The sequence below is a fragment of the Strix uralensis genome, chromosome 1 (assembly GCF_047716275.1).
Source record: "Strix uralensis isolate ZFMK-TIS-50842 chromosome 1, bStrUra1, whole genome shotgun sequence".
Lineage (NCBI taxonomy): Eukaryota > Metazoa > Chordata > Aves > Strigiformes > Strigidae > Strix > Strix uralensis.
The window spans coordinates 107,070,954-107,098,757 of NC_133972.1; the positions used below are offsets into that span (position 1 = coordinate 107,070,954).

A 27,804-nucleotide genomic window follows, 5' to 3' on the forward strand; every position below is an offset into this window, starting at 1 on the left:
AGACTAAGTGTACGCCGCACAACTGTTTCTCATCGCACCCAACGACATACAGGGCGTATTACTGTCCACACAAATGTTTCTCATAAAATACAAGAGCAGATTGGACGCAGCAGCTGGGTCAGTCTGTTCATCACACCATCAACAATAATTAATAGGAACTTCTAATCAGGAGCTACAGTCCTTTTAGAAGAGAAACGTCCTGGAACACGGAAGGTTGTTACAATTGTTTAATATGAATTAATTAGAGATTAGTGTCCTTTGGAAGAACTATGCTCATTATAATCATAAAAATCACATCCACTGCTTCAAAGACCCCTGCCCAAAGACAAACCTCTCCCTTTGAGCTTGCGCAGAAAATTAAAAACCCACTGTAACTTTAAATTGCAATGAGCAAGTTACTAATCAATGAGGGATAGGGGTGATAAGCACCCACTAATCCCAGTAAATACATAATCATGTAGTTTGGAGTGTTATACTTCAAAGTTCTTTTGTGCGGTGTGCTTTGGGCCTAGCACCCTGTGCAGAATAAAGCATTGTCTTCTCTCTGAACTAATCTTTATTTTAGGTAGCACTGGGACCAGGAGGGAGGGAGAGAGGAGGCACCAAGAAGGCAAGAGCAATTCTACAGCAAAATCAAGCCCCCACCCCACCTCCCGTAGAAGGCAGTTGTTTTTACAAGTCATAAGGAAATATAATTTTACATATTCAATTATTATTTTTCCCTGAAAAGGTAAATAAAAGATGTAACTGGCCATAAGTACATAAGCAAGGAAACGCTCAAAATAACAGCATTTGGTTCAGTGGTTTATTTTCTCTAGCACAAAGTAATACAGTAATAGCTATAGTGATCACATATGCACCAAAAAAGTATTTTAAATAAAAACACATTTCATGAAAACATCTTTTTGTTTCTTGCTTGTGGCAAACAGAATGACCCAGCTTTTCCCACAGATATTTCCATTATGCTGGTCTCTCAGTTCAGGCAGCAGTAGAGCCACCGTGAATCCCATTTTAGCCTTGACTGTATTTTACATCAACATAATCAAGCTGTGCTCCCACACCACATCTGGCATCCCTCTGTATGCCCTGGCCCCAAAGGAGCAGAGAAACTGTACTGGCACCTGAACCCCACCGGCTGGGCAGGTGAGACCTTCCACACCTTTGTTTTGACTCTCACTGCACACAGTAACTACACATACTTTTTCTGTACAGTTACGTGCCAAAACTCAGAAGAACATGTTACCAAAAAAACCCCCTTTGATTCCAGCATTGTTTGCCTATTCTGTTTACCTGCATCTAACGCAGACAGTAAATAAGGCAGTTGTAACAGCATATAAAATACACAAAACAGAAACACTTCCGTTTATCAGCTGGAATAGCCACGCATGTTACACACTGCTGCAGAAAAATACATGCATAAAAATAAAATGCTGCTTATAGGCTCTGCCCCATCAGTTTGTCAAACCATGAGGATTTTCAATGCAAGTACACTGCAACAGATGCAGATTCTACCTTATAAGGCTGACCAAGGGAAAAAAAAAAAACAAACACAAACTTTTGTCATCTTGCTGGTACAAACCTACAGCAGGTTTCAGTCTATAGTCTTCTGAATTACTAGTTTGGACAGCTGTCCATCATGGACATTTCACAAAGATTAAAGAACACTGAATGGGCAGGACATGCTTCTGCCTAGCTTACCAAGCCATTTCTGCCCACATTCTAAAGGCAATTTATTTTTCATGTTGTTACATTAGCAATGTGTTTTGATATGCAGATATTTTAATATCAGTTGATCGCATTAAAAGCCAGCCAAGAACCCACTGGAAACACTGACTGACACGTATAGATTTATCTCCACAATTAGTCATAGATCTTAAAATCTCTTGGGCAACACTAGGCTACATGCTTACTTCCTATGTCATCTCCAGCACACAGATAAGAGAAGCCCAGCTGAACAAGCAGCTATTATGGTTGTAGGCTAACAGAAACCACTAGTAAAAAAATTCAAAGTCAACCGAGCTCATCCAAGTCTGAAATCCCTCACGACCAAAGTGATGGAGCATGTCCCATTTCTGTAACGGCTGAGGGTGCAAGACAGAAGGCAAGAGACACATGGGCTGAAGCACACTGAGTTCATGGTGGTTTACCAGACCACTGGTAAACACTGTGCCCAAGCCCTACAAAAGCCATTAGGATGCAGTGAGGTTGCACCTCAGACACTGCATTTCAGCAGAACAGAGCTGTGATGGGAGGTTTGGAGGGAAGGAGGGGAGAAGTCTTACTGAATTTTTTGCCCAGGAATTAATCTTGCTTGTGAGGAGCAGTACAGGAGCATGAACAGCAGCTCCAACGGTGACCAGCACCATCACCCCTAGCAAAGGTGAGACTCATTTAAACAGGTCAGGGTCAAATCACATCACTCCAAAGGGTGGCACATTCAACTGCAATACAGACATCAGGAAGAGACCTCCCAAGGAAAAGCAGCCACATTTCGGGAGATCTGGAATGAGGTAGGACTGCCAAGTCAGTATAGGAAAATGCAGCAGTCAAGGCATGGAAAATTCTGTTTTGACAGGTTTAGTGCATATGTATCAGCACGGCTGTTTTGAACTTATTTGTTTTGCTAAAGAAGAAAGCAGTGATGTGCACATGCCAGAAACAAAACAGCCTTCCATGAGCCAAAGTATTCAAGCACTCTAGGTAGCAAAGGAAAGATGAAGATCAGGTTTAGGCAAAGTTTAGCTACAACAAAGTCAAGCAAGGAACATAGCACAGGTAAGGGCAGAAGTATCATAAGAGTTTACACTGAAAGAATATAAGTTACTCTCTCTTCAAAGAGTTCAAATAAGCAAACACTTTAAGAGCATGGAAGATACAGAAGCAAGTGGTAGATATGTATCCCTTTTTCATCGTACTTACAAATACTACTAATACAACCTTGGGAACACTTTAATATGATTGCTATAATAAAAAAGAGCACAGGATGGATGATCAAGGAGATGCTATAAAAATGTAGCAGACTGCTACAGTACCATGACATACATGACTTCTGTTCAGAGGTGTGCTTCTAACAAAAAGTCCAGAGGCTTAACCAAAATGCAATAACATAGAATAAAAGACACAAAATGTCAAGTGCTTGATTAAGGGAGGGAATGCACCTATATTTTGTCCATGTTCTTGTTGGAGGTGAAAGCCCAGCACCCAGAGTAGCTTCTAGTGATGGAAAGTTAAGTTGCAGGGGGAAGAAAGTGAGTGCTTCCAAAAGCTTCATGTTCTCTCCAAACAATCGCTCACCAAGCAAAGAGATACATGTATGAACATGTGCAGATCTGGGGGAGCTGCTAACACCCTACCACAGTGTAGTGCTCCCCTCAGGATGCATTAGCAGAGCTGAAGGAAGTATGCCTTTCTCTAGCCCCTGACTTCAAAGGAGGCAAGGAACAGGACTTCATCGCTATGGGCAGAAGATTAAATCTCGATCTTGTTAACCTGAGGGAAGACTGAAGGAAGAGGCAAAGCTAATATTCCACTGGCTGCAGGAAGTCCTGCAATTCCCATTTCTTAACTAGTAAAACAAACTCCAAAACCTCTCAATTCATTCCAAACATCTATTTCTGAGGTGACAGAGTAGTTTCGGCTTTCATCGTATGACAAAGATATGCCAGACCGTTTTAACCTGTCAGACATAGTATTATCAAACACTTCCTCTTTTCCTCTTCAAGCTTTTTATTCAGCTGATGATTTGAAACAGTGGTAAATCTGAATCGTTAATAAGCTCTAATTGTTATATTTCTGGAATTTTTAAAAGCTAGCTAGTTAATATAGCATAATTCTGTTACTTACTCATTTATACAGAAGTGCCTAATGTTCACCTTCCTTGCAAATGCAAAGTTTATTTATTTTGCCATTATCTTTTTCATCCTTCTCCTTCCTTCAGTTAGTTTCAGGGTGGTTAAAATATTAAAACTGTAAGCTCAAACTACATACTTACGTGTACACTTACAATTATCCTTAACATGCTGCTTCCCCATATATGCTGTCAAAGAAATCTTGCTATTTTGGATTTCTCAGCTTTAGCTGATGCAAAGAATGTAACTGTTTTGCAAGCACAGGTTTGTGTGCAATCACACTGAACTAGAAGTAGTCAGCTCTCCCACTCAGCTCATTTCCCAAAGTAAATCAACACTTTACTTAAGGAAGCTTTTGTAGTAAATTACTGTCTCAGCCTGTAGCACTCCTCCCCTTCATAGCAAGCAGACTTTAATACACCTTTTCCATTTCAGGCAGCATAAGTGGGATATAGCACTACATTAAAAGTCTTTTTGATGGAATTCACATATATTAGAGCTAGAGCTATGCTTTTACAATCTAATAGCTATACTTTTGTTGCTCATTTGAGAAATCTGTGAAGAGCAACTCACATCAGAAGGGATGAAACAAGTAAAACATTTGGTGCAAACATTTAAAACAAGATTTCACAAGAATTTGTTTGGAGTAGAAACCAACTGGAATAAGACAAAAAAAATCCACAGGCTATTGAAAGAAGACTCACTGCAAAAAGGATGGACTGATCTGCCACTCTATGTAAAGTAGGTGGATGCAGAAGATGAGTTTCTACCAATATAAACACATGCTACCTATTACATATCTTTTTCTGGTTTTACACTGCTCACTCTGCTTTGTATTCACTGATTTTGATTGTGCTAAAATAAAAACCACTGTCGTTTTATTTCTTTAAACCAGCGAAACCATTGAAGTAAAAAAAGTTACATATAATTACATACAGTAAATAAACTTACTAAAAAACAACCCTAACCCCCCAAACAACACTCCTTTAATAGATTTGGCACTTTCACCATGTTTTACTAAGTACAACTTTCCACAGTACCGTATGCAATGCTAAATCCTAAACAAAAAAGCCCAATTTACAGTGTTCATTTCTATCAAGGGAGAGAGGGGAGGGAGGAACACAACAAAGCACACCAATAAAATATCTAGTCTATATCAAACGTACCTCTCCATTACGGAATTTAATAGAAAAAACCTACCACTTATAATTTAACACCAAGCTCTCTTCCTGGCAACCAGGATTACAGGTTTATGCTGAATACAATCTTATGTTCAAATACGGAGATAAGCAGCATTATCCCAAAACCCAAGAGAATCCCAGCGTTCTGTAACAGGAAGTATCCCCAGCGGCTACATCCATGATCACTGGCATCATTGTGGAGCATTTCAGGCACCTAAACAAACAAGAAAGTTAAATGGCTTCAAAATAAACAGCCACTTCAACCCCCGTTCTTCAAACATGAGGCATGAGGCAGCAGAGTCTTACTCCTCTGGTCTTCCCTGTTGACTGCATTAATACTGAATTAGGTGTCACTCAACATGAACATTATCAGTCTATTTTCATATTTAGAGACAATGTGTAGCGTTCTAATCACTGTTTTAATGATAATTATGCTGATGTCTTAAGCCAGCCATTTACTCAGGATATGATTATTTACCAACTTATTTAATCAAGCGACACCAAGAATTTTATTAAATAGTTAAGCTTTCACAAACATCCACCAAATACTTCGTACTTCTGTACAAACATACTTCTGAGGTACAATACAGGTTTTAATACAATTCTGTCTTCATCCCAAGCAGCAGTAATGATTTAATGCAAAAGCTGAAGCACATTTTTTTGGTGCCAGTAGTGTGCAACTTGCAGTCTTACTGGCTACCTGCCATACTAGCCTCTGTCAGAAGCAAATTTTTTACTCTACTTCTGCTGTTAACTGCCTCTGTTTAACAACTAAGGGAGAAAAATCTCTGTTCCAACAGTAATCTAAATAAAAGCAATCTTCCTGAACATTTAACTGAGCAGGTACACCGCATACTCATCAGCACCTTAAAGCACAGAAAAAGTTAACTGAGGGAGAAAAGATGGAAGAATTTATTTTGAAATCAAAAGTATAATTAGCATTAATTCTTAAACTATATTATATAAAATTCAAGTAGGTCTAGCCACTTACCATATCCACAAGAGCCACATACATGAACAAGCCAGCAGTAAGTGCAAATATCCACATTGAAACATTGTCTGCATAATGACCAATAAGAATCCCAGTCGCCATTCCAAGATAGGCCAGCATAGCTGACAGAGCATTATAAAGCACGGCTTGCTTGACAGTCATACCAGCTTTTAGAAGTACGGCAAAATCTCCTACAACACGGAAAAAACAAAAGAAAGTTTTCATCTTCAGGTAACTATTGCAGTATTCATGAGTTTTCTTCCTTACAAGATTAGCAAACTATTTTTATGCTGCTGTCTGCCTTATATCTTCCTTCATACAATCAGAAATCATTGGGGGACAGAAAATTAAAAAGCGCACACGAAGAACAACACAGCAGCAAACATGGTAAGTTTATAACCTTAAAATTATAAGTTGGAAGAAGCAGCTTTTAGTGTAGTTTGCATTTAAACCAACACTGTAGTACCTGGTCTGCATGTGCATTCTAAAGAAGTTTCTAAAATAAAATATTCCCACTTGACTGCATAAAGCAGTGGTGATGATTCTATTTATTATCCTGTAAACGCTCTTTGTACTTTAAGTCTAACTGTTTCATAAATTTAGGAATAATTTCTTTATTAACTTCTGTAAACAATCCATAACATTTTATTTTTACTTGAAGGAATGGCAGACTACCAGCCAGGAACAGGTTTTCCATAATTCAGAATAGAATTTTTTTTTGTTTATACAAATTAGATCTAAAATAGAGTAAAATAATATAAGCTTATTATTTGGAAATAAAATGGATTCTATATAAAAACATAAGTTATCTCCAGTTAAAAGTAAATGAAAGCAATCTTCACAGCTGAGTAATTTGTTACAACAGCTTTTCCCACAAGATATTGCAATTAAGATGAACTGGTATGTTACAAACATTGTTTAGCATTAACAGAAGAAGGATCCAATTTTATCCCCAGCTAGCTTCAGCTAGTCCCATTTGTTTCAATATTCCTATGCCACTTTGTGTCCTCTGTTAATGAAGGTATCTCTTGTCAAGTTTTGTGCTGATTAAAAAAGTATGATTTAAATTTTGAAAGATTTTTCTTGCTTCCAAAACTAACAAAACATTTGACTCTAAAATTGAGATTCATAACATTAATTTTGTATATTTGTACTAACGACATTTAGTACATATAATTAATTCAAGTTCCACAATTCCTGTAGAATTTATATTAAGATGAACAAGACTCAATTCCTCCTATGTCATGAAACCAGGTATGTTTTCTCCAGGGTAATGTATTTCTGTATGACATTATTGTTCAGACAGACAAATATATCAGACTGTTTAATAAATAGTTCAATGCATACACAAAGTGGTTTAGAAGTTTCATTAAATGAAATCAAACGTTCTACTTTCTAGGGAATGAAAACCTTAAAAAAATTCAAGCAAACTGTTCTTTCTTCATTCTATATACCAAGTATGACTGTGGCCATGACAGCTAAGAAAGAAATACCAGTTGCACATTCAAGATGATTCGACAATTGAAAAGATCAGCTTCGTTCCAAGTTAAAGTAAGCAGCTACGTCCTGCTCTCACGAGCTGCTCTGCGAAAAGGGCCAAATACTAAACTCACAACATAAGACGTGTGCATTCCCATGAGAAGTTAAGGTCATGAATTTAAATCACTTGAGCTTGAAAGACAAACTATTTCTAGGAAAGATTTCTAAATAGTTCCAAGTTTAATTTAGAGCTACAGCAGTTCTTTGCAAGACTTAATGAAATAGCAGCAAATGCTATGCAGAAGGAGTTCGATGAATTGTGACCTTCCTTTTAACAGCACAAACACAAGAATAAAATTAAACAGAGATGTGAGAAAAGCAGATTCTAACATGCATTCTCCTGCAATTCATAATTTATGTTGCTAAGGAGAATAAGAACAACTGTACTATACAGAACAAGTTATAAGTAACTGCAAGAAACTGTTTTACATAAAGTAGCTGAAATATTTAGATTTTTAAAAGGAAGATTAATTCAATTAAGAAATAAGTCTTTAAATAATTAAAAGTATTAAGTAGATAATCTGACACAGATTAAGTTTTCTGATCAAGTTTTACTGTGCCACAGAATAAAGAAAATCACTTATAATTCTCTGAAGTGCACCTGTAAGTACCTACACCTGCAGCATATGGAAATACTGGAGTCTTACCTAGCTCATGAGGTAATTCATGGCAAAAAACAGCCACAGAAGTGCTTAAACCACTAGATAACCCTTCAGTAAAGGCTGCTCCTATGAAAACACAGGAAAAAAACAACATTACTTCATATTCAGACATCAAGTGCAGAAGCATTGTTGCATATGCTTGTATCAGATTAGGACACATTAGTTTCACTCAAATTTTTCTTATGCATGTGGAAGCATTTAAACTTTAACTGAACAGTTGTTGTTTATGATTCATAAATTCCAAAATCAGAAGCAACATAAAATCCCCCAGTTAAAGCAAACCAAACTTCACTATCTTATTTCTGAACTAAGCCCAATACCTTTCAACAACAACAAAATGCAATAAATGGAAATACTGTTAGAAGAGACATTTTTTTAAAGATACAAAGGGAAGAAGGCAGCTCAACTGTCTTGAGAGCCAGGCACTGGAAAAAGAGAAGCCAGTTCAACAGTAAAAGAAGCTATATAGTCACATGAAACCAGCAGTGAAAGATACGTGCAAGCAGCCTAGAATCCACGAAGTGAACTATCATACTTTAAGTGGAGAAAAAAACCCACAAAAACCCCTTAAACTAGTTCAACAGTCCTCATCTTTCTTGTTTTCTCCACTCCTATTCTTGCTATTTTTCTTATTTGACAGCAGCTCGGGAGGAAGCAGCGTGCAGCAGGGCTGAAGAGCTGAACCACAGCTCTCTCACAGCACGGGAGGTCCCCGCCTGCCTGGGGAGTCTCACCGAGGGGTGCAGCAGAACCACATCCAGCTTCCTCTTCAGCTGCGAGCAGGAGCGTGCCAGCAAACAAGGTGCTGTCAATAAGGTGTCCAAGAGGCACGAGGCCATGTCACAGTAGCTGGCATGTGAAGGGACCCAGGAGTACTGCTCACAGAGGCAGAGCTACAATGGCAATGAGACCACAGGAGAGAACCCCCCTCTCTCTGCTGGGGTTGCCACCCCCAGTACTCCAGCAGCCTCTACCCAGATGTAACTTCTGAGGGGGGACACTGCTATCCAGGTCTTCAGCTGCAAGGAATGACTGATGCTCCTCCCTACAGTGACAACAGCAGCTTTACCTCTGGGATGCGTGCTGTGGCACCCAGTGAAGGAGATGCAAAAAGTAGTGAGCAGGCATCTCTGGACGGGGGATAATGAACAAGGGATTGAGAGGGTCTTCAGAAGAGGTTCTACAGAGGCAAAAGCCCAAGCCCCTTCAGACTAAAGAGGAAGGCAGCACCAAAAGTAACACTGGAACAGGAAACAAGAATTCCCAGACGGGTAAAATTTGAAATAGTGAAGCCTGACAGCAGGAAGAACCCTCCAACTCCACTTACAGCTACTAATCTAAAGAACATGGTCATGACCCCGACAGCAGTGAGAGGATAAATGAGTTCTGCCTAGCCCAGAATGTTCCTTCAGCACATCAGATTAGGGCCAGCAATACAAAAAGAAAGGAAAGGTTTTTAGCAATAGGAGATACCCTCCCATGCAGGATAGAGGGCAGAGGCAGATCTGCTGACCAGAACTACTGCCCAGAGCAGTCCATTGCTTGTCCAGAGCCTGCCCTGATGATGCTGTGGAGACATCAGAAAAGCTCGTTTGGCCCATCATGGATAGGTACAGACTGCCTAGAAAAGACAGAATACAAGTCACATTTTGTTTTGGGCTATCTACATAAAGGAGTTCCTTGACTGCAAAGAGCTCCAGTATAAAACTACATATGAACGCAGTTCCTTGTGCCTATTGAGTCTCGTGGTCAGGATCAGAGTAACACAAGGAACATTGTTACAAACCACCTAACCAAGAAAAGGTGGGGGATAAGGCTACCCGTGAACAACCACACAAGACATCACTATTCACATGAGTGTTTTCAGCTGTGAAGGTAACAGCACTGGGCACACAATCCAGGATGTTTCTTAATTGTGTGGGCAATGGTTTCCCGATACAAATGATAGAAGAGCCAGCCAGGATTAGAATTCTATGATCCACTGCTCAAAAGAAGGAAGAACTGATGGCAATTACAGCAAAAAATGGCATCTTAGCTCCAGTGAGCATGAGGTAATTGAGTTGAGGATACAGAAGGAGGCTGGGAAAGGAAGCAGCAAAATTAAGACTAGATTTTAATGAAGCAGACTAACTTAAGGAATTGCAGGGTAAAATACCCTGAGAATCAGTCAAAGGGGACAAAGTGCCCAAAAGAGGTGGCTAATTTGTAAAGCATGTTTAACAGAGTGCACAAATGAACTACCCTGTTTGTGCAAGAACACTAGGACTTCCAACAGAAGACATGCCAGCTAAGCAGAGCGTGTCCTAATGAATTAAGGCTCAAAAAGGAGGCACACAGGAAATAGAAACAAAGACTGGCAACAAGGAAGATAAAAGCAGTGGAATAAAAAGGAGGAAGACCAAAGCCCAGCTGGAGCCAAGACTAATAAGACACCAAAGATAACAAGAAACAGTTCTACAGGAATGCTAGTTGAGGAAAAATGTTCAGGAAAAATTTGGGTCTGTTGATGTACGGGGAAAGGAACCAAGCAGTAGACATAAAAAAAGGCTGAAGCACCAGCACCACCTTCATCTCAATCTTCACAAAGCCTGATCCCAGCACCGTTCTAGAAAGAAAGGGACAGTGAACAGCAGAAAAGAAACAGTTTCGGAGATGCTTAGGAAAAGCTGGAAACGCTCAGATGCATCCTGGGATGGGACTCACCCAAGGGCGCAGACAGAACTGACTGATGAGACTGCAAGGCTGCAGTCTATCATCTATGGGAAACCATAGCTATAGAAGGCCCCCGTGGAACTCCAGGAAGAGGATAACATTATTCCCATCTTTAAAGCAAAGAACAGGATTCAGGGAACAGTCAGCCTCACCTCAGTTCCTGGAAAGATAATGTTAAATATCCTCTTCAAATCCCTCTCCAAATGCTTGACTCAGCTTGAGGAAATTACTGACTATAGAGACGGCAACAGCAGTGAATATAACACAACTTGACTTTAGTAGGATTTCTGACACTATCTCCTACAGCAGTCTCATCTGTGAGCAGAGGAAATACAAGCTTGACAGTTAGATGATTGCACACTGGCTGGACTGCTGGGCTAACAGGGCTTGATGGCTGGCTACTAACACATAAGAGTTCACCAGGACAAATACTGCGACTCATTTTCCTCCATATCTTCACTAATGATCTGGATGAAACCGACTGCACCATCAGCAAATCTGCAGATGACAAAAGTTGAGGGGCAGGGGGAAATAAGTAAGGGCTGAGTTGACGCATCAAGCACTAGAGCTTTAGACAAGACAGACCATGGTAAACTTGAAGACTAGGCCAACAGAAATCTTACTACGTTTGAAGAGGAAAAGTGGGAAGTTCTGCACACGGGAGAGAAAAACCTCATGCATTAGTACAAGGTAGGAACTGGCTGGCTGAAATAGCAGCCTTCCTAAAAAGGATGTGAGGATTATGATGGACAAGTGGAATACAAGCCAACAGCGTGCTCTCATTGAAAGTACAGTGAACCACAAACTGCATAGTCTTAGAAGAAGCAAGGCCAGTATACCAAGTTCATATACTTCTCTGCTATGCACTGGTGAGGCTGTTCCTGGATTCTCTGTCCACTTTGGGGTGTCCCAGTTCAAGGTGGATATGAATACTCTTTAACAGAGGCTGACAAGATGATCAGAGGTCAGGACAGATGACACAACAAGGGGAGAAGCTGCAAATCAAAATTTGGAAGCTTTGGGCTGGACACAGATAAAACTTCCCTTATTAAGAGACAGTAGTGCAACCTAGCAGAGGTCAGCCACAGATGTGGCAGAATCTCCCCACCTGTGAAGGTTTTCAAGGCTTGGCTGTGCAAAGCCACAACTAACCCAACCTAGTGTTCCCAAGAGCTGTTTCAAGCAGAGGCTTTGACTAGATGACCTCTAGAGGTCACCCATTTCTAGACTATTCATGAAGTCCAATTCAGAGGTGCACAGCATGCAAGACAACAGCTTTTTTGACTTGAGCCCCTCCCAGCAGGAGTATTTTCCACTTCACTCTAAAACACTTAGTCATAGTAGTCTACACACTAATTAACAGGTAAGTGACTGGAGTTAGTGCTGCTTGACTAGCAAAAGGTTATTAGTAGACACTATCAATCTTTTCTAGGTATCAGTCTGTTTCCCCCACCTCCAAACATTGCTTTATAGTTTTGGAGTCAGATTTTGAGACAGACAGGACAGCTACAGTCATCTGCTACTAAGACAGGACAATTCATCAGCATTCAGTCAGGCTTCAGTTTGAGAAGACTAGAAAAAAAAAAGAGAGGAAGGAAAAAGGTAAATTACCTTCTCCCATGCCTGCATCCTAAATAATCTACAGGTTCCTCTATATTACTATCTCTATACAATGTTTTCCCAGTCTTACCACTTATTAGAGAAAAACTAAAAATGTAAGAATCCAGTAAATCTAATTTTGGGACCACACAGGCAAGTCAAACAAAACCTAACTGCTTTGCAAAGTACCTAGGTGGCAGATATGGCTGTATACTGTACAGATACATAGCAACCAAAGTACAAGCTTAAATAACAGGAATATCTATATTTTATTTTTCACTGCTAAAAGATGTCTTGAAACATTAACTAATTGAAGACTACATTAATATATCTGGTATTACCCCCTCTAGATAGGTTGATTTAATAGTGTCATGGTATCTTAAAATATACTTTAAGATATTACTTCTCTCAAAAAAGAACGAAAGAAAAAAATATATGCAAGATTAGTGTAAAAATAGTGTTTGGCATTTTAGTTATTTAGTTGAAGCTACACAGAAAAGTTCAAATCACAGAAGATCATTCTGTACAAATTCGTCAGATGCAACTGTTCCATACTTTAACAGAAAAATAAGCACTTTTAAATCTAATTCCTACATAATTAGCACATCACATTTGAGTAAAAAAAGTAACTGATGGGAGTTATTCATAACAAATGCCATGAAATGAATGAACTTAAGTGAAGGGTTACTCTGGCTAAAGTTACCTTACAGAAGCAGTCACATCTTCATTTAAATACAGGTAAAATACTATACAAGTAGTACTGGCATTTTCACATCACCAAAACGATGTCTTTCCATAATACTTTAAGCACATCCAGAACTGAAGGAAAGTCACATTTCCATTGCTACACAGCAGGACTTCTAAAAGCTATTGCTCTCACTTGTTCAATAAGCCTTTATTAACCTTCCTCACACTTTTCCTTTCATAACTATGAAGTCATAGCTCTTTCCCAAGTCTTCCTAATGCTAAGAGGTAATTGATTCTGTGAGTCATTTGTATGCAAATCCTCCTCTTTTGACCACGTTTTCACTACTGATCTGCTCCACGCTTCAACTTTCATCAAAAATATTAAATCAGAAAGTCTCTTTTCACATTATACTTTGAATTGACTGAATCTGAACAACTGCAAATACTGCTGTGAGAAAATAATTATTGGTTTTTCTCCTCAAACAAGAATGAACTTGTTTCTACAGTAAAATTTACAGAAAGACTGATACTGCTGAATTGACCCCAGTATGCTATACAAGCTGAAAATTAATCCAATACCTGTAAAGATAAGTCTTAAATACTAAAGTCAAGATTCCAAAAGACTAGCATAAGAACTGAAGATTACTGGTTTGACTTCACTTTTTCTAGCTTACTTTAACGTTTTAAATTTAAAATACCTGTGGTCTAGCTCTCCTTGTAGAAAAAAATGAAGGAGTTCCCAAACCTGATCTCTCAGCCAGAAGTCCAAAATATAATATTCAATCTGTTATTTTTGTGACAAAGAAGTATTTTCACTGAAGCATTGTCAAAAAAAGACTGAACAACTACAACATGTAAGGGAAAAATAGGGACATGAACAAGATAAGTGTTCTGTTTATGTGTAAATTAACTGTCTATATTTGTTTAAATTTTAAAAAATGGACTATTACGCTCAACTTTAAGAATAAGATTGAGTAGAGTATGACTAGTGTTTAAGAAAACATTTTTAAGTACTTTTCCAAGAAGAGAGACTGAGCCTGTTTTGAGACTGAGTACAGCACACTGAGCATCCAAAGGAATCTACGTATGCTACACTTGATAGAGACACTCAATCCAAAAACCTGCACAAAGGCAACATACAGTGGCTTTACTGGTATCTTCTCCGTGAATTCTATTTCTGACAGGTAATAGCTAACAGATGTCCTATTAATTATTCCCCTACTCTCACATTCCTATGATACAAAAAGCAGCACAGGCCTTCTCTGGAAGGTTAGTACAAACACTAGGAAGAACTGCAGTGCCGCTCTTCAGCAGACAGTAAGATCTGAGAATCTGGATGTGATAGGACTGCTGTGCAGGAATTGTAAAAGCACCTTAGAGAACACAATGCCTTGGACCAAATTCATTTTACAGTAAAAATGAATGTATGCCTACCTCCCACAGCACAAAAAAAAAAATCAAAAAAAAAAAATCACACATATATACGTTGCTGAATTCATTTAGATAATCTTCAGGCTAAAGCAGACTGAAACCACGACCCCATCTCCTTACTCACCAGCGCTCTGGGGAAACTTACACATGATTCGTAACCAGTACAGGCAAAGCCAGATGTGCAAAGTACAGAACCTGACCTTGCTGTAACAAGTAAAGATGGAAGGGAAAAAGAAATAAAGAAGCCAATGATACTAGTGGCCTGACTCAAGTGGAAAGACAGTTAATTTATGTGATCAAAAAGACAAGCTTGTCTTAAAAAAAGTTTTTAAAAATTGCTGGGCACTTGCAGGCATTGACAAACTAAGACAGCTCTAAGTCCTAAATATTGTTTTATAAGCCTAGCTTTAGTTTTGAAAAGTGTTAGCTTTAACTTTGCTGAAAGAAGGAAATAAAGCAAAGTTTACAGATTTCCTAAAGAAACACAGTTGTAAGGACATAACTTCCGTTTCATTTGTCACCGATATCCAGGTTGTTAAACTGATTTTTCTTATTCATTCGAAGCTGCTACCAGATAAGAGTTTAGGCTTCAGAGATCCTCCACTTATTAGTTATGTTCCTAATAGAGATAAATGACAGCAAGAAGACTTTGCTGTCCTCACATACAACAAAGGTGCAGTGTCCAAGCCAGCACTTACCAATTGCTAGGCCATCACTAAAATTGTGTAGTCCGTCTCCCATAATCACCATCCATGCCAGAGTTGCTATCCCCGCATCCTTCAGTTCTTCACGTGAGTAGCGCTGACTGTGACTGTGGGGATGATGGTTCTGGTGATGATGGTGATGCAGAATATGATGGTAGTCATGGTGATGATGACTGAGATGATCTGTCTGTCCTAGTGTATCGTGTAAGTGAGAATGACATTTGTTTCTACAGCCCCTGGACACATATTCATTGTCAACCTCCTCTTGACGAGAATGAGCTATCATTACTTCTTCTTCTTCTTGTACAATTGGCTGCTGAGAAAGGAAGGGCGATGGATCTTGAGAGTCTGTCCCCAGATAGCCCTCAGGCCCTGTTATAAAAACCCAGAGTATAATGTTATACATTTTTTAAATCACCTAGGAAGCAAAGATACAATAAACAAGTTGAATAAGTGATGCAGTAAAGAGGAAACTAGTAAGTCGAAGCTGAGACTGATACACCAGTTTTTTGTACTAGAAGCTTTTCCCCCAAGGGTTTCCACAACTTATTCTTCTTTAATCAGATTTCCAAGATTTTTCCCAATAGTTCAAAATAAGACATACTTTTAGGTTCTACCCCCTCCTACTGAAGCAGCCCCTACGTTATGGCCACAAATGCCTCCTAAAAGGTAAAAAAAGCTTTTAATCTAAGACCTGGTGCAATTTAGACACAACAGCACAAAGTTCTGTGTCCCAGTTTCACAGCATGAAGGCTGTTAGTTCAATTGTTTCAGAAAGACGAAGTGTCTGGATAGCATATGCCATTTATTCCTCTTAGGGATGAAGAATAAGAATGTAGAAGAGGATTATGCTACAGATAATTTTGGAAACTCCTGTATTTCATATAAATACAGGACCTTAAGTTTGAACACCTGAAAAATAAACAGTCAAAAATAAAGTCATCAACACAGACCATGAAGCATCCCCATATAAACATTAGTGGCACACTAAGGTTAGTTATTTTAACTCCTAAAACTTGCTAAATTCTTCCAAAAAAATACACTTTTTTTCCTGCATTACCAACAACTCTTTCATTAGTTATAAAATTATTCTGAGAAACTGAATGCCTTTTTTAGCTACAAGGACTAACAATATCTAGTGAGGTGTGTTTTGGCTTACAGCATGATCTTGGGGACACATCGTCATTTGCAGACCAAATACCTCAAGTAGACTCTAGGACTTTAGATTATCAACCTTATAAATAAATACATACTCAAACTAACAAAATCCAGACTTAAGATATACAGAAATCTAAATAACGGATCATGCACTTAAGATCTAATAGTCTAAAGAGAAGTGTAGAAGCCAGTAGGTACAGCTGTATTTGCAACAGGCATAGCCAGAAGAGCTTCACCAAGTGACTTCAACTTCTGCTGTTAAATCCAGAATTAACAGCTTAATGTTTCAAAACTGTGAATTTACTACTTCCAACCCATCGATCCTTTTTAAAGGAAAGCATAGACCAGTAAAGCTAGTCCTCTACATATCCATGCACAGACAGGTTTTGTTTTGAAAAGAATTCAAGTAGGCAGAGATCCAACCTACAGCAAGAAACAGATCTATGAGCTGCCATCAATCAGGTGTTTTTTAAACAGTACTGCCACAAAATAACAACTGTGCAATATTACTGAGACTTACGATCATCTGTATCTAACTTTTCTTCATTTGCTGAAAACTTCTTACTTTCTCCATCATCTTCATTTTTTTTCTTATTCCAAAAGAAAATACTGCAGTTATGAATATTTTACTTATTTTTCAGGATATACATGAGCAACATTATATTCACAATATTTATGCAGCCTCCACAGAAAGAGGACAACATGGAAGCCATATAAAGAGTGAAGAAGAGGAACATTAGAAACTCGGCTAAGTACAGTAAAACAACAAAGGTTCCTCAGGCTCCACAGGAGGAAAAAACCCAACAACAACCCACATGCGTAAATATCCCTCATTTTTGCATGCGGAAAAGCAGAGGGGTTTATCTGAGAAGCAAAACATATGAAATACTGAATAGAAGTTATTCCACTAATTCCTTTCCATTGTAATGTCAGTATATGTTTTCTAGTGTACCAAAGCAAAACCAAAAATCTGTAATCATTGCTCACTCATGTCTGTATCACAACAATTTATGATCAGTGACTTGGTATCTACAACAGCATAACTAGTCTAACAGGAAATCTATTCCCAGTGGCTGAGAGGACATAGAAAATACCTGCTTTGCTTGGAACTCTTCATGTCCTCTCCTGGCAAATAAGTTAGAGATGGAGAAAGCAATCCTGTTGCTTGCAGTTAGTTTAGCTTCAGTATAAGCCACACCAACACAACCTCCCATGACGCAAATTAAAGAGCTTACATGGCATCTGCTCTGAGACTGCTGCCTTAATGACCAATTTAACAATAAAACTAAACAGAGATTATCAGTCATTGTGGTAGCTTCTAGGTAACTGATTTCTAGGCCAAGTAATTAGTAGTTTACTAACATTCAAGCAAAGCTTAGGATATCGCCAGCTTTCACTGTATCTTTTTTACTGAGTCAACTTTTACATCGTTTACTCCTGGCTACACTAGTCTTTAAAGAACTCAGTCACCAATAATTGGTGAGTTACCAACATTTATGACCTGCCAAAATTCAGTTATTATTTACCTTCCACATAAACCCCAGCAGAGTAATCTGAAAGCTGTATTGCTCTTCTTTTTGGGGGGAGAGAAGGGGAAGAAACAAGGGGCTTGGCAGACTGTAGTTCCAAACAAAACACTATCTGATGAAGTCACTTTCTAGTGTAGCTGGATGCTTATTTATGTAAGCACTTACTGCCACCCTTACCATTTTGTGTAAGCACCCCCCTCAACAGGAGTACAATAACTGTATGAGGCCATCTTATTTCATCCAGTATGAGAATTAATAATAATAAGGTGATTATATAACTATCTGAACTGTTGAGATGTTAGAAGGAAGTCAACAGTGAACAGTAACTTCTTAAATCACTCTAAAACAAAGTGTGCAATTGGATTGGTGCTTATTAAACAATTCACTATAGTGTCAAGCCTGTACTATGTGTCTGGTTAAGGAAACCGTTCAGAGCTCTTCCATAACAGGACCACACAAAAGAGTTATCATGTAGTTTAAAAGTATAAGTTACCATGTAGTTTAAAAGTATATGCATCACTTCTATAAATGAAATTATAACATTAATCAAGCCAATCACTATTAAATTCAGACAGATATATGATACTCAAAAGTTTTTATAAGTGTATTCACAAAATGGTCATGCAATACAATATAGCTTCAAAATAATAGTTTCTCTACCTTTTTCTTTTTGTCTTTAAACTGCTTTATTAAAGTGATCAAATGCTCCACTAGAAACATGAAATATAAGCCTCCAAGTGCTGTAAGTCCCTTCCATGTAGAATCCAAGTAAGCACTCTCCTCTGTACTTTGAAAAACAAGATGTTTGAAGGTAGAGCCTTTGTTTTGTTCAAGCAGAGGTTTTTCGTGGTGATGGTGATGGTTTCCATGAGACTAAAGGAAGAACCAAATGGGGAAAGTCATTATACTCAAAAGAATGGATAAGAAACATAGAAAGTATTCTTCACATTCTTTTCCTCAAGTCTGGAGTCCAGACTTGACAATTTTCATGGGGTAAAAGATCTGGATACAAACTTCAACAGTTACAAAGAAATCTTTTGATAGGAAGAAACATTGCAAGGATTGAGAGTAGACCTTGGTATTTACCCTCTCACTGAAGCTACATGTATACTGCTCAATACAAGATGTGCAACTGCCCCCACAGAAATTCCTGACACTGTCAAGGAAACTTCATTTTAAGTGGTAGTCACAGCCAGCACACCAATTACTTTCTCATCTAAGATTGCTCATAGGCATCAAACGCCTTTTTATGCAAGGAATTTAGTAGTAATTTCCATCTGAAATTCTTCCCCTCCTCACTGGCTATTGATACATTCCGAACCAAAAAACTTCTAGGACATCTCATTCACATGTTTAGATTTACATAACCTCACAAAGCAAACAAAATTAACTGAAAGGAGGAACCACCACCTAATGAATTACAGGCAGGAATCAGAAACCACCACAGCATCTGCAGTCCTTTTTATCCATCTTATCTGAAAGATGGAACAAGTTATCTTTGGGGGGCGGGGGGAGCAGGATGGAGGAATGTCTGTTTAAGAGCTTCAAGAAAGGTAGAAATTTAGCAATCATATTCCAATTTCATTGTCCATATTACATAACAGCAATATGTAACTCTAAAGTCTACCAAGTAATGTTTTCCCAGTACCTCTGAAATGTTTGATTCCGATAAAAGTTAAAATGGATAAGCAATTAACATAAATGGCTGATAACAGAAGATAGCGGATTATCTACTCCACATTTAAAGTGTACAGTGAGTGATTTCCACTATCTATAAAGTTCATTAAACTGGAAAAAGAAAATAAAGAGACAGCATTGCAGTAAGTGACTAAAAACATTTATGCAAAATTCTTGCATGCAAGGAACACTGGGTGATTTGACAGTATATATGATTAAGAACAGGAAATAGATTGAGAGATAATAGCGTGAAGTTCCCTGTAAGGACTGTGAAATGAATGACACAAACAGTTCCAAATGGGAGACCTTTCCATCAAAGAATCTACCTTACAAGGCTGAGAAATGACTCACCAAATAGGTCTTAGTAGGGATTAAAATTATCACTAAGAAGTACAGACAGATGTCAAATTCTCTGCTTTGAGATAGTGAATGAAACAGTAATTAATACTTACATGTGGAAGGAGATGTAAGAAAGCATCTCCACTCAAAGTCCCCACAGCCAATGCCACAAGAAAACTTAGAAGAAATTTGAAAAATACACGATTCATAAGCGGTACCAATATAACACCCAATAAGGAAAGAAAACTGATGACAGAGATGGATATAAAGCCACCGATCCAAGCTGGTTAAAAAAAAAGAGAAAAGTAACAACAATAAGTAACAGTTGTATGAGATCTTGTTTGTTTAACATTCCTGTTATCAAACACTCCTGATCATTTGATTAATTAGATGTTAACAAATGGTATGCAATAAAGACTTCTCTCTAGACATGGTCAAGTACCAAAAGAAAACTACAAACTTCTCTCAGCTTTCTCAAATTTATAACCAACATACACGGGTTTCCAATAAGCTTTTATTCCTGTTAAAAAAAAAAAACCTACCTATTTGTAGAGAGTAACTTTTTGGAGGAGTTTCAGCTTTTTCACTAGTTGCATGGACTATGCAGTATTTACCATCGATCTGATTAATAAGAGCTGGACAGAGGTAACTGAATTCTGTAGCAGTCAACAACACCTGAGTGCCTATTCCATGGGACTGCATCAGTTTTGATGCACTGGAGCACTGTGAAAAGACACATGCATTAAAGATTAACCAGAACCAAAATACCTGATAAATCTGAAGAGGACTGCACATCCCACTTCAGTTGAAATGCAGTTGCACCACATGAAAAGTTCTATCAACAGTAATTAAAAATGGGTAACAAACCAATTTAGTAAGAACTGTACCTCCACCTCCCTTCTGGTCCAGAAAGCTAGTCTGGGAGTCTGGCTAGATGATGCATAATTATCACGCATTCTCAGCACAAGGGGGTCATGTGCTTTGCTGTGCAAATAGAAGCAGCCAAGCACTTTTCACTCAGTTTTAGATGCCATATAAGGAAGTAGTAACAAGGTTAAATTTTTTTATAGAAGTGATTACTGTGGAAAGTGTTCTGCATACACTTCCTCCAGTGAAGAGTTCCCCACTGTACAACCTACAGTTTTGCTGGGTTTAAACAGCAGTAGTATTTCTGCTCTGACTGTGCAGAACACAGTAGCAACTTGTGAATTCAGCACCTACAATCAGTACACAACACCCACTCTGAATTACCTGGCATGGCTCTGTACATTAAGACTGCAGAGAGACACCTGCTTTAAGGCCTTTAATGGAGAAGCTGCATGAGAAAATTTCATCTACAACACAACTATAGACTTTGTCAGCACTAATTGTTACTATTTTAAAGTAACAGATAATATTTTGCAGCAATCTTTTTCACAGTTGGTCTCTACATACAATCTTAAAGAAGATGGGGAGGGAGGGGGTTGAAGGAAGAAGGTGCCAGTTACTTCCCTGCAGTTCTACACTATCTGCCATAGGATTATTTAACACTTGAGATAGCTTTGATAAGAATGACAGTATTTAACTAGATTTTTTTTTTACTTTCACCACATTATTAGGCACACAAGACAGATTCTGGCTTTAAGGCAGAACAGCAAGTTTTAAATGCTAAGTGTTTTTCATTTTTAGTAATATTTTAAAAGACTATATAAATAATAAATATACAGAATCAAACATACGTTTATACTTAATATAAGTACATCTTTCTCTTTAGGAAAAATTAAGAATAACTAGATTGCATATGTTTTCCTGAGCTTGTGAACATAACAGGACATTCCTTCAAAACGTTAAGTTTCAAGGAAAGTTGTTTGTGTGTGTTTTGCTATGAGTATTGTTACACCACAAAGCTTGTACCCAGTTAAATGATAAGCACCTAACAAATAAGCCATAACAACATTCCTGGTGGATCTGGATTCCCAAGAATACAACAGAATTAGTCTCACCTCTTGGGTATTTTGGTTTTTCAGTTTAGAATACAGGTAACTTCCTCTTTCCGATTCCTTTGGGGAAGCATGAGATTCATTTGCTTTGCTGTTAGCAAGCCAGCTTGCGTTGCTGCCACCTGTGGCATTAACAGCATTAGAGCTGGTCAGACCTAAACGAGCAACCAGCTTGACTTCCCCAGGTTGCACATTCCGTAATTCAGAGTGGCCATCTGTGGGAGCAGTGATGATAGATGCTGTTATTTCATTAATGGTGTTCTTGCTGCGTACAAAGTTCTGCTGATGTTCTACATTCTCCACTTTATGAGGTTCCTTTGAGTGACTGTTCCTGTGGTCTTTGTTAGCATCGGATTCATGGTTTGGACAAACAGTCTTCTCTGAGTTTTTGCTCAGTGAAATGTGATTATGATGAAGGTGATGATCATGGTCGTGATCATGATCATGGTCATGATCTATTTTAATCCTTTTAATTTTATCTATACCTATGTTCTGGAGCAGTTTTCTAAACCCTTCAATCGACAGAGAGTTGTTTTCTCCATAACGATGAAAAAGTTCTTGAAGGTGAAACCTCTGTATTAATACTGCCAAGTCAATATTAACACCAGCTACCTTTTCTGGAAAAGTTCTATCCGATGTATGCACAACAGTAGCTGTCTCCACTCCATGATAACTTTCACACAGTAGTATGGAAAACAATACAAGGAGAGTGACCGGCACCGTAGCCTCCATCACAATTTCTTTCTAGCAGTGAAAAATCTAGAAAAAGAAAATTTTAACAGTTTGCATAAAACTGATCACATCTTCCTCTATAATAGATGTTCATTAATTTGCTTAAACAAAAGAAACGCACAAGAAACCAAAACAAACCCTGCTCAAAGTATGGATGCAGTAAAGAGCCATTTAAATTTCTTACACATTCAGGATTTTTCCCAGATGCGTGGCCTCAGGCAACAGATGAAGCTGCATACCACAGGGAGGTCGCTGGACATAAACACCCCCCAGGTGTAAGCTTACCTTTGTTTAGCTTGGCCTGAGGTCAGTTTTCTAACACAAGCTAAACAATAAGCCCATCCTCAAAGGTGTGCCAACTGAGGTCTAGGTTAGGCTTTTTCTTACACTTAAAAGAAGCCTTACAATTTCACTCTTAGCACGGAATAAGTAGTATAAATTATACGTTCCTGCTTAAAAATCATAATTCCTAACCTTCCATCGCTGGATTTGCCAGAGCTCTTGGCAAGCCAGCGGGCTGAGTTTTCAGCACTCCACAAAAAAAATGTTTTAGATGCTGTCACATTCTGTCTGCGTTTTAACACTGCTGGCGTACAGCTCCTCTCACTCGGCAGGCAGACCACTGCTGTGGACCATAAATACTCCATAAGGTACTCTAGCAAGGCTGGGAATTAACTAATGTTTAGGCCGCGTGCAAAACGATGTCAGAGGGCCGCCTCAGCCCTTTTCCAGGGAGGCGCAGGGAACGCAACGCGGAGAACTTCGCAGCTCTCACTAAGATTCTCTTCAGCCCTGGGAGCCCAGCACCGCCGCCGGCACCCGCAGCAGCACCAGTGCTCACGGTCCCCGCTGCAAACGGTACAGCGGGCGGGGAGGAGGCGGCGCCCCCGGAGATCCGCGCTCTCCACGGCCGCCGAGGCGCTCCCCACGGCCCGGCCCGCGGCCCCCAGCGGGCACAGGCCGGGAGGGGCGGCGCCGCCGCTCCCCGGGCCGCGTGTAACCGCTCCCCGCGGGCTGCTAGCGCACGCCGGGAGCGGGGAGGAGCGCAGCCCCGGAGCGAGGCAGCGCCCGGCCCAGCCCAGCCCAGCCCCGCCTCACCCGGCGGCGGTTCCAGCGGCTCGGCCCGCTCCGCAGCTGCCGGCCCCGCGACCTGCCCGCCGCCGCGGGGGAGGAGGAGAGGGGGGAAGGTGGGGTGTTACCTCGCCCGCCGCCGGGCCGGGCCGCCCCGCCGCCGAACCCTGCCGCCGCTGCCCACGCGCGCCCGCCGGCCGCTCCCCGCCCCCTTCCTTTCCTTTTCCGGGTGCGGCGGCCGTTACGCGTCTCTCCGGCGGCCAACGGGGAAGCGCGGCGGGCGTCACGTGGGGACGGCGGAGCGCGTGGCGGCGGCGGCGCGCGGCTTCGAGGCTGGTGCAGCCGCCGCCGGCGCCTGTGAGGGCGGTGGTTAGGGAAGGCCCCCCCGCCTCCCCCCCCGCCTCCCCCCCCGCAGTGTGCCGCCGCCCCTCACGGGGCGGGCGTCCTGCGGGAGCGGGCGGTGGGCGCTGCCTCGGCGTCCCGGGGATCTGTAGGGGCCGCCCGGCCCGGCCCGGCCCGGCCCGGCTGCGGGGGAGGCCCTCGGCCTGGAGAGCTCGGGAGGGCCCGGGAGGAACCGTGTCAGCTGGGGAAGGGCATAGTGGGTGAGAGTCGGCATTAGGGAGGTGATGGCCCAGGAGGATGGCTGAATCCCGAGGGGTTCCTTATTTCTGAAAATACAGGCATTTTGGATTTAGTGTTGTTAGGAAGATGGGGGTTCCTTGGGAGGTGTAAAATACTCCCACGGGACTTAAAATCAACCGTAGATGGGAATCAGAGCAACGCTCTCTGAGAGCACCAGTCATTCTGGGCTTGCAGCTATGGTTCAGGTCATCGTGCTGGGCATGGTAGCATCCCTTGGAGTCTTGGAAAGGATTTTGTACGAGGACTCCCAGGCCTGGAAAGGGTACATGTGTGGGCAAGCAAGGACTGGAAGTGGACTGACTGGTTGTAAACAAGGGGTGTGGGTAAATGGCAAGCGATGTCATTTTTTGATGACATCTACTAGGGTATTGCAGTGAGCGCTGTGCACAAGTGGACAAAGAGACAATTAGAAAGGACTGAGATCACCTGGGACAAAGGCTTGAAACTTGCTGAAAAGTGTTGCTTTCTTCTGAATAGGCATACTGTAGTTTTCAAATGTTGCTTTGCTGTACCACTTTTCTTAACTTCCCATTACCCCATGACCAATGTATGTCCCAGGCATAGCCTCTCTTGCATTTATTCTTTCTTCCCCCACCACTTCCAGAGTTTTATTTTCTACCATCACATCGATTAATATTGCTAGTGCATTGGGTGTAGTTCTGCTTACCAGCTGGCTTTGGAATCTGGCTTCTCTTGTGTGATCGATTGCCAAGGTTTTTTAGTTTGCTGGAGGAAGGACTGAATCCTGCCCTGGGATCTGGCTTTACTGATGGCTCCTGAATGTTATGCCAACGACTTAAACTTGACATCCAAACCATTCTCAGCCATCTTTCTCCATTTGGTGTCTGCTGCACTTGACAGTACCACCTTGCTCACTGGTCAGGAGGTGACAGATCTATCTCCTTTATGCCTAATACCTCCAACTCTCTGACTGAATTAAACATTTTTGTGGGTTCAGTTGACAGAAGGCAAGTATGTGTTGTGAACAACTCCAGAAACAGAGAGCAACACAGCAGAGGTCATGGATTTATTCCATGCAGTAGCTTTTGAGGTACTGAAAAAATTCTGTGTCCCTCAGTCTTACTCTTTTTTTTTTCCCTGGAGGAAGAGAGACAGGCTATAAAATGCAGGAGTGGGTGGGGGGTTTTAATGCTAATTCATTTTGCATGAATACTGTTTACCAGATGCCTTTGTAATATTTCAGTAACACAACATTTATGCCTAAAATGCTAATGTTAGGCATTTTATGTAAACGACTTTTTTTTTAAAATCTTTTCAGATTACAGCTGCTAAATGATGGAGCCTGTTTTTCTAGCCTCTTGAATGCATCCACTGTCTGGCTGTTTCATTGTGTCAAATCTGCAGTTTCCTCTCACATCTTGTCAAGGTCATTTACAGATCTAAGTGTCAGAGCTTAGGTCATACAGAACTGGTCTTCAGTGCTCAAATGCTCTCTTTTTTTAAAATTTTATTTTATTTTGAGTAGTTAACACACATCAGCTAGGGAAAAAGAACCCACACTGTTAAAAACAATCCACCTAAAAACCTTATTTGCAGTAAAACTTGAGGTCAGATCTGTTTCACAGTACCTGAATTGATCTCAGTAAGTTTTATCTTGTGGTAAAACTAAAGCACTAGTAATTTTTGCTCTTTCTGTTATCCAGTGACTTAGTCTGAATACGTGTCCAACCATGACCTCTGGAGTAGATGTGATCATGTAAACAAAGGGTCTTGGTGTCCATTGTGGATACTTTAATGAATGTATAAAAATCTTCTAACCTGTGGACAAATGGGAAGCGTTATTTAGAGAGTCAGCAGAGAGCGAACCGGGAAGCAGTTCGACTGCTGTCTTAATCCATCATGGGACTGCATCTTAGCTACAGCGTGTAGCTCCAGGCTGTTTCAAAAAGGGTATGTTGGGAATTGAAAAGATCATCCTCGCTGGGATTTTTTGTTTACTTTTTTTCTGTTCAGAAGGGCTTTTCGGGAGGTGACAGCCTTTTCAGCTTGGAAAAAAGATCAATGAGGAAGAATATGATGGAAGTCGAAAAGTTTATGAAATAACACCACTTGCTTAACTGTTGCAGCTCATGTTGCCCAAAAATTTCTTGATTGCTTTGCTGAGTATGTGTCAGGACAAATGCTTTAACACTTACCATTTTGGGACCAGTAAGGATCTGGCTGTTCATGCAGTTCTAGGCTGTTTGCTTGCAATTGCCTGCTATTGCAAGGCTTCATCACAAACGTGTTGTGTGAGCCCAACATTACACACTTACTGGGGGTGATGTTGAGAAAGTGGGCAGGGAAGCGGCCCTGAGCTTGATGCTGAGAACCACTGTGCTGTGGTCCTTCTAAGCTTCTACCCCTGAAAGTTTCTTGAAATTTGAAAAGTTTAATATTACCTTACCTTTTAACTTTTCATGGAACAGCTATGTGATTAGACATCTTAAACGTTGCGTAAAATAAATGAAAACTCTGAAAGTTACAAAAATATTAGTTTTAAACTACAAAGCTGTTAACACACAATTTCTGTACAGGTGTAACCACATGCAAAACTCCCTTTTTTTTTTTTCTTTTAAAATCTCCACTAATCCTTTTATTCTATTAACACCATTTTACAATTGTAAAGAAATCCCCAAAGCAGCAATTCCTTCTGTTATTTTTCCAGTAAGTTCCTCTCCCCAATATGATACTGAACAACTAGTTAGCGGTTGTGTATTTGGTAGTATTATACTCGAAGGCCTAAAGATATGGTTTAACGTAGCAATGTCCTTAGTTCATGTGTGTTCTGTGTTGGTTTTCAAAATACTTAGAATTATATCTGGAATAAAATAGTATTACTAGTTATGTCTGCTGAATAGCTGCAGATTTTCAGCAACCTACAAGTTGAGCTTTAGAGGGTTTTTTTAATTAGCATGTGTACAGACCAGCCATTTCTTAAGTAACAAAACATATGTAAACATACATCCTTCAACAAAGATGTTAACAAGCAGTACACAAGTCCTTATGTAACAATCTCCAGGACCTTCTACTGTGCTCCTGTCTCTCTTTAGTGGCTCATTCTCACGTCAACAAGTTCTTTTCCATCTCAGAAATAGAGAGGTTTTAACAAAAGAAACAATTATTTGGAAGCTGCACAGCAAGAGCATTAGATCCTTTTGTGCTGTGCTTAGCTGCACAAATGCCTGGGGAAGCACTAACTGCTGGGGTAGGGCCTTGACTTGTATCATTTTCTTACAACTCTTGGCTACAGTCTTGGCATTTCAATTTAGACCTGTTTACAAATAATTTCTGAAGAATAAGTCCTGAAATTATTAAAATAG

The 27,804-nt window shown here is 40.1% G+C and overlaps 1 protein-coding gene across 6 annotated transcripts; it reads right to left on the bottom strand.

Annotated features, from left to right (window-relative positions):
* Positions 1-791: 791 nt before the first annotated feature.
* Positions 792-24,032, bottom strand: SLC39A6 (solute carrier family 39 member 6). 6 transcript variants are annotated; one of them, XM_074876233.1, is made up of 11 exons: positions 23,968-24,032; positions 22,040-22,795; positions 20,600-20,780; positions 20,171-20,340; positions 18,702-18,914; positions 17,033-17,102; positions 15,349-15,726; positions 9,735-9,842; positions 8,207-8,287; positions 6,021-6,211; positions 792-5,243 (listed from the first exon to the last, which is right to left on the bottom strand). In XM_074876233.1, exons 2-11 carry the CDS (start codon positions 22,766-22,768, stop codon positions 5,091-5,093), a joined length of 2,274 nt encoding a protein of 757 aa, XP_074732334.1. In that variant the 5' UTR covers positions 22,769-22,795; positions 23,968-24,032; the 3' UTR covers positions 792-5,090. The 6 variants fall into 6 exon arrangements, with proteins under 6 accessions (XP_074732334.1, XP_074732344.1, XP_074732354.1 ...); XM_074876243.1 differs by having other exon boundaries at positions 23,867-23,998; XM_074876253.1 differs by lacking the exon at positions 23,968-24,032 and adding an exon at positions 23,243-23,364.
* Positions 24,033-27,804: the final 3,772 nt, after the last annotated feature.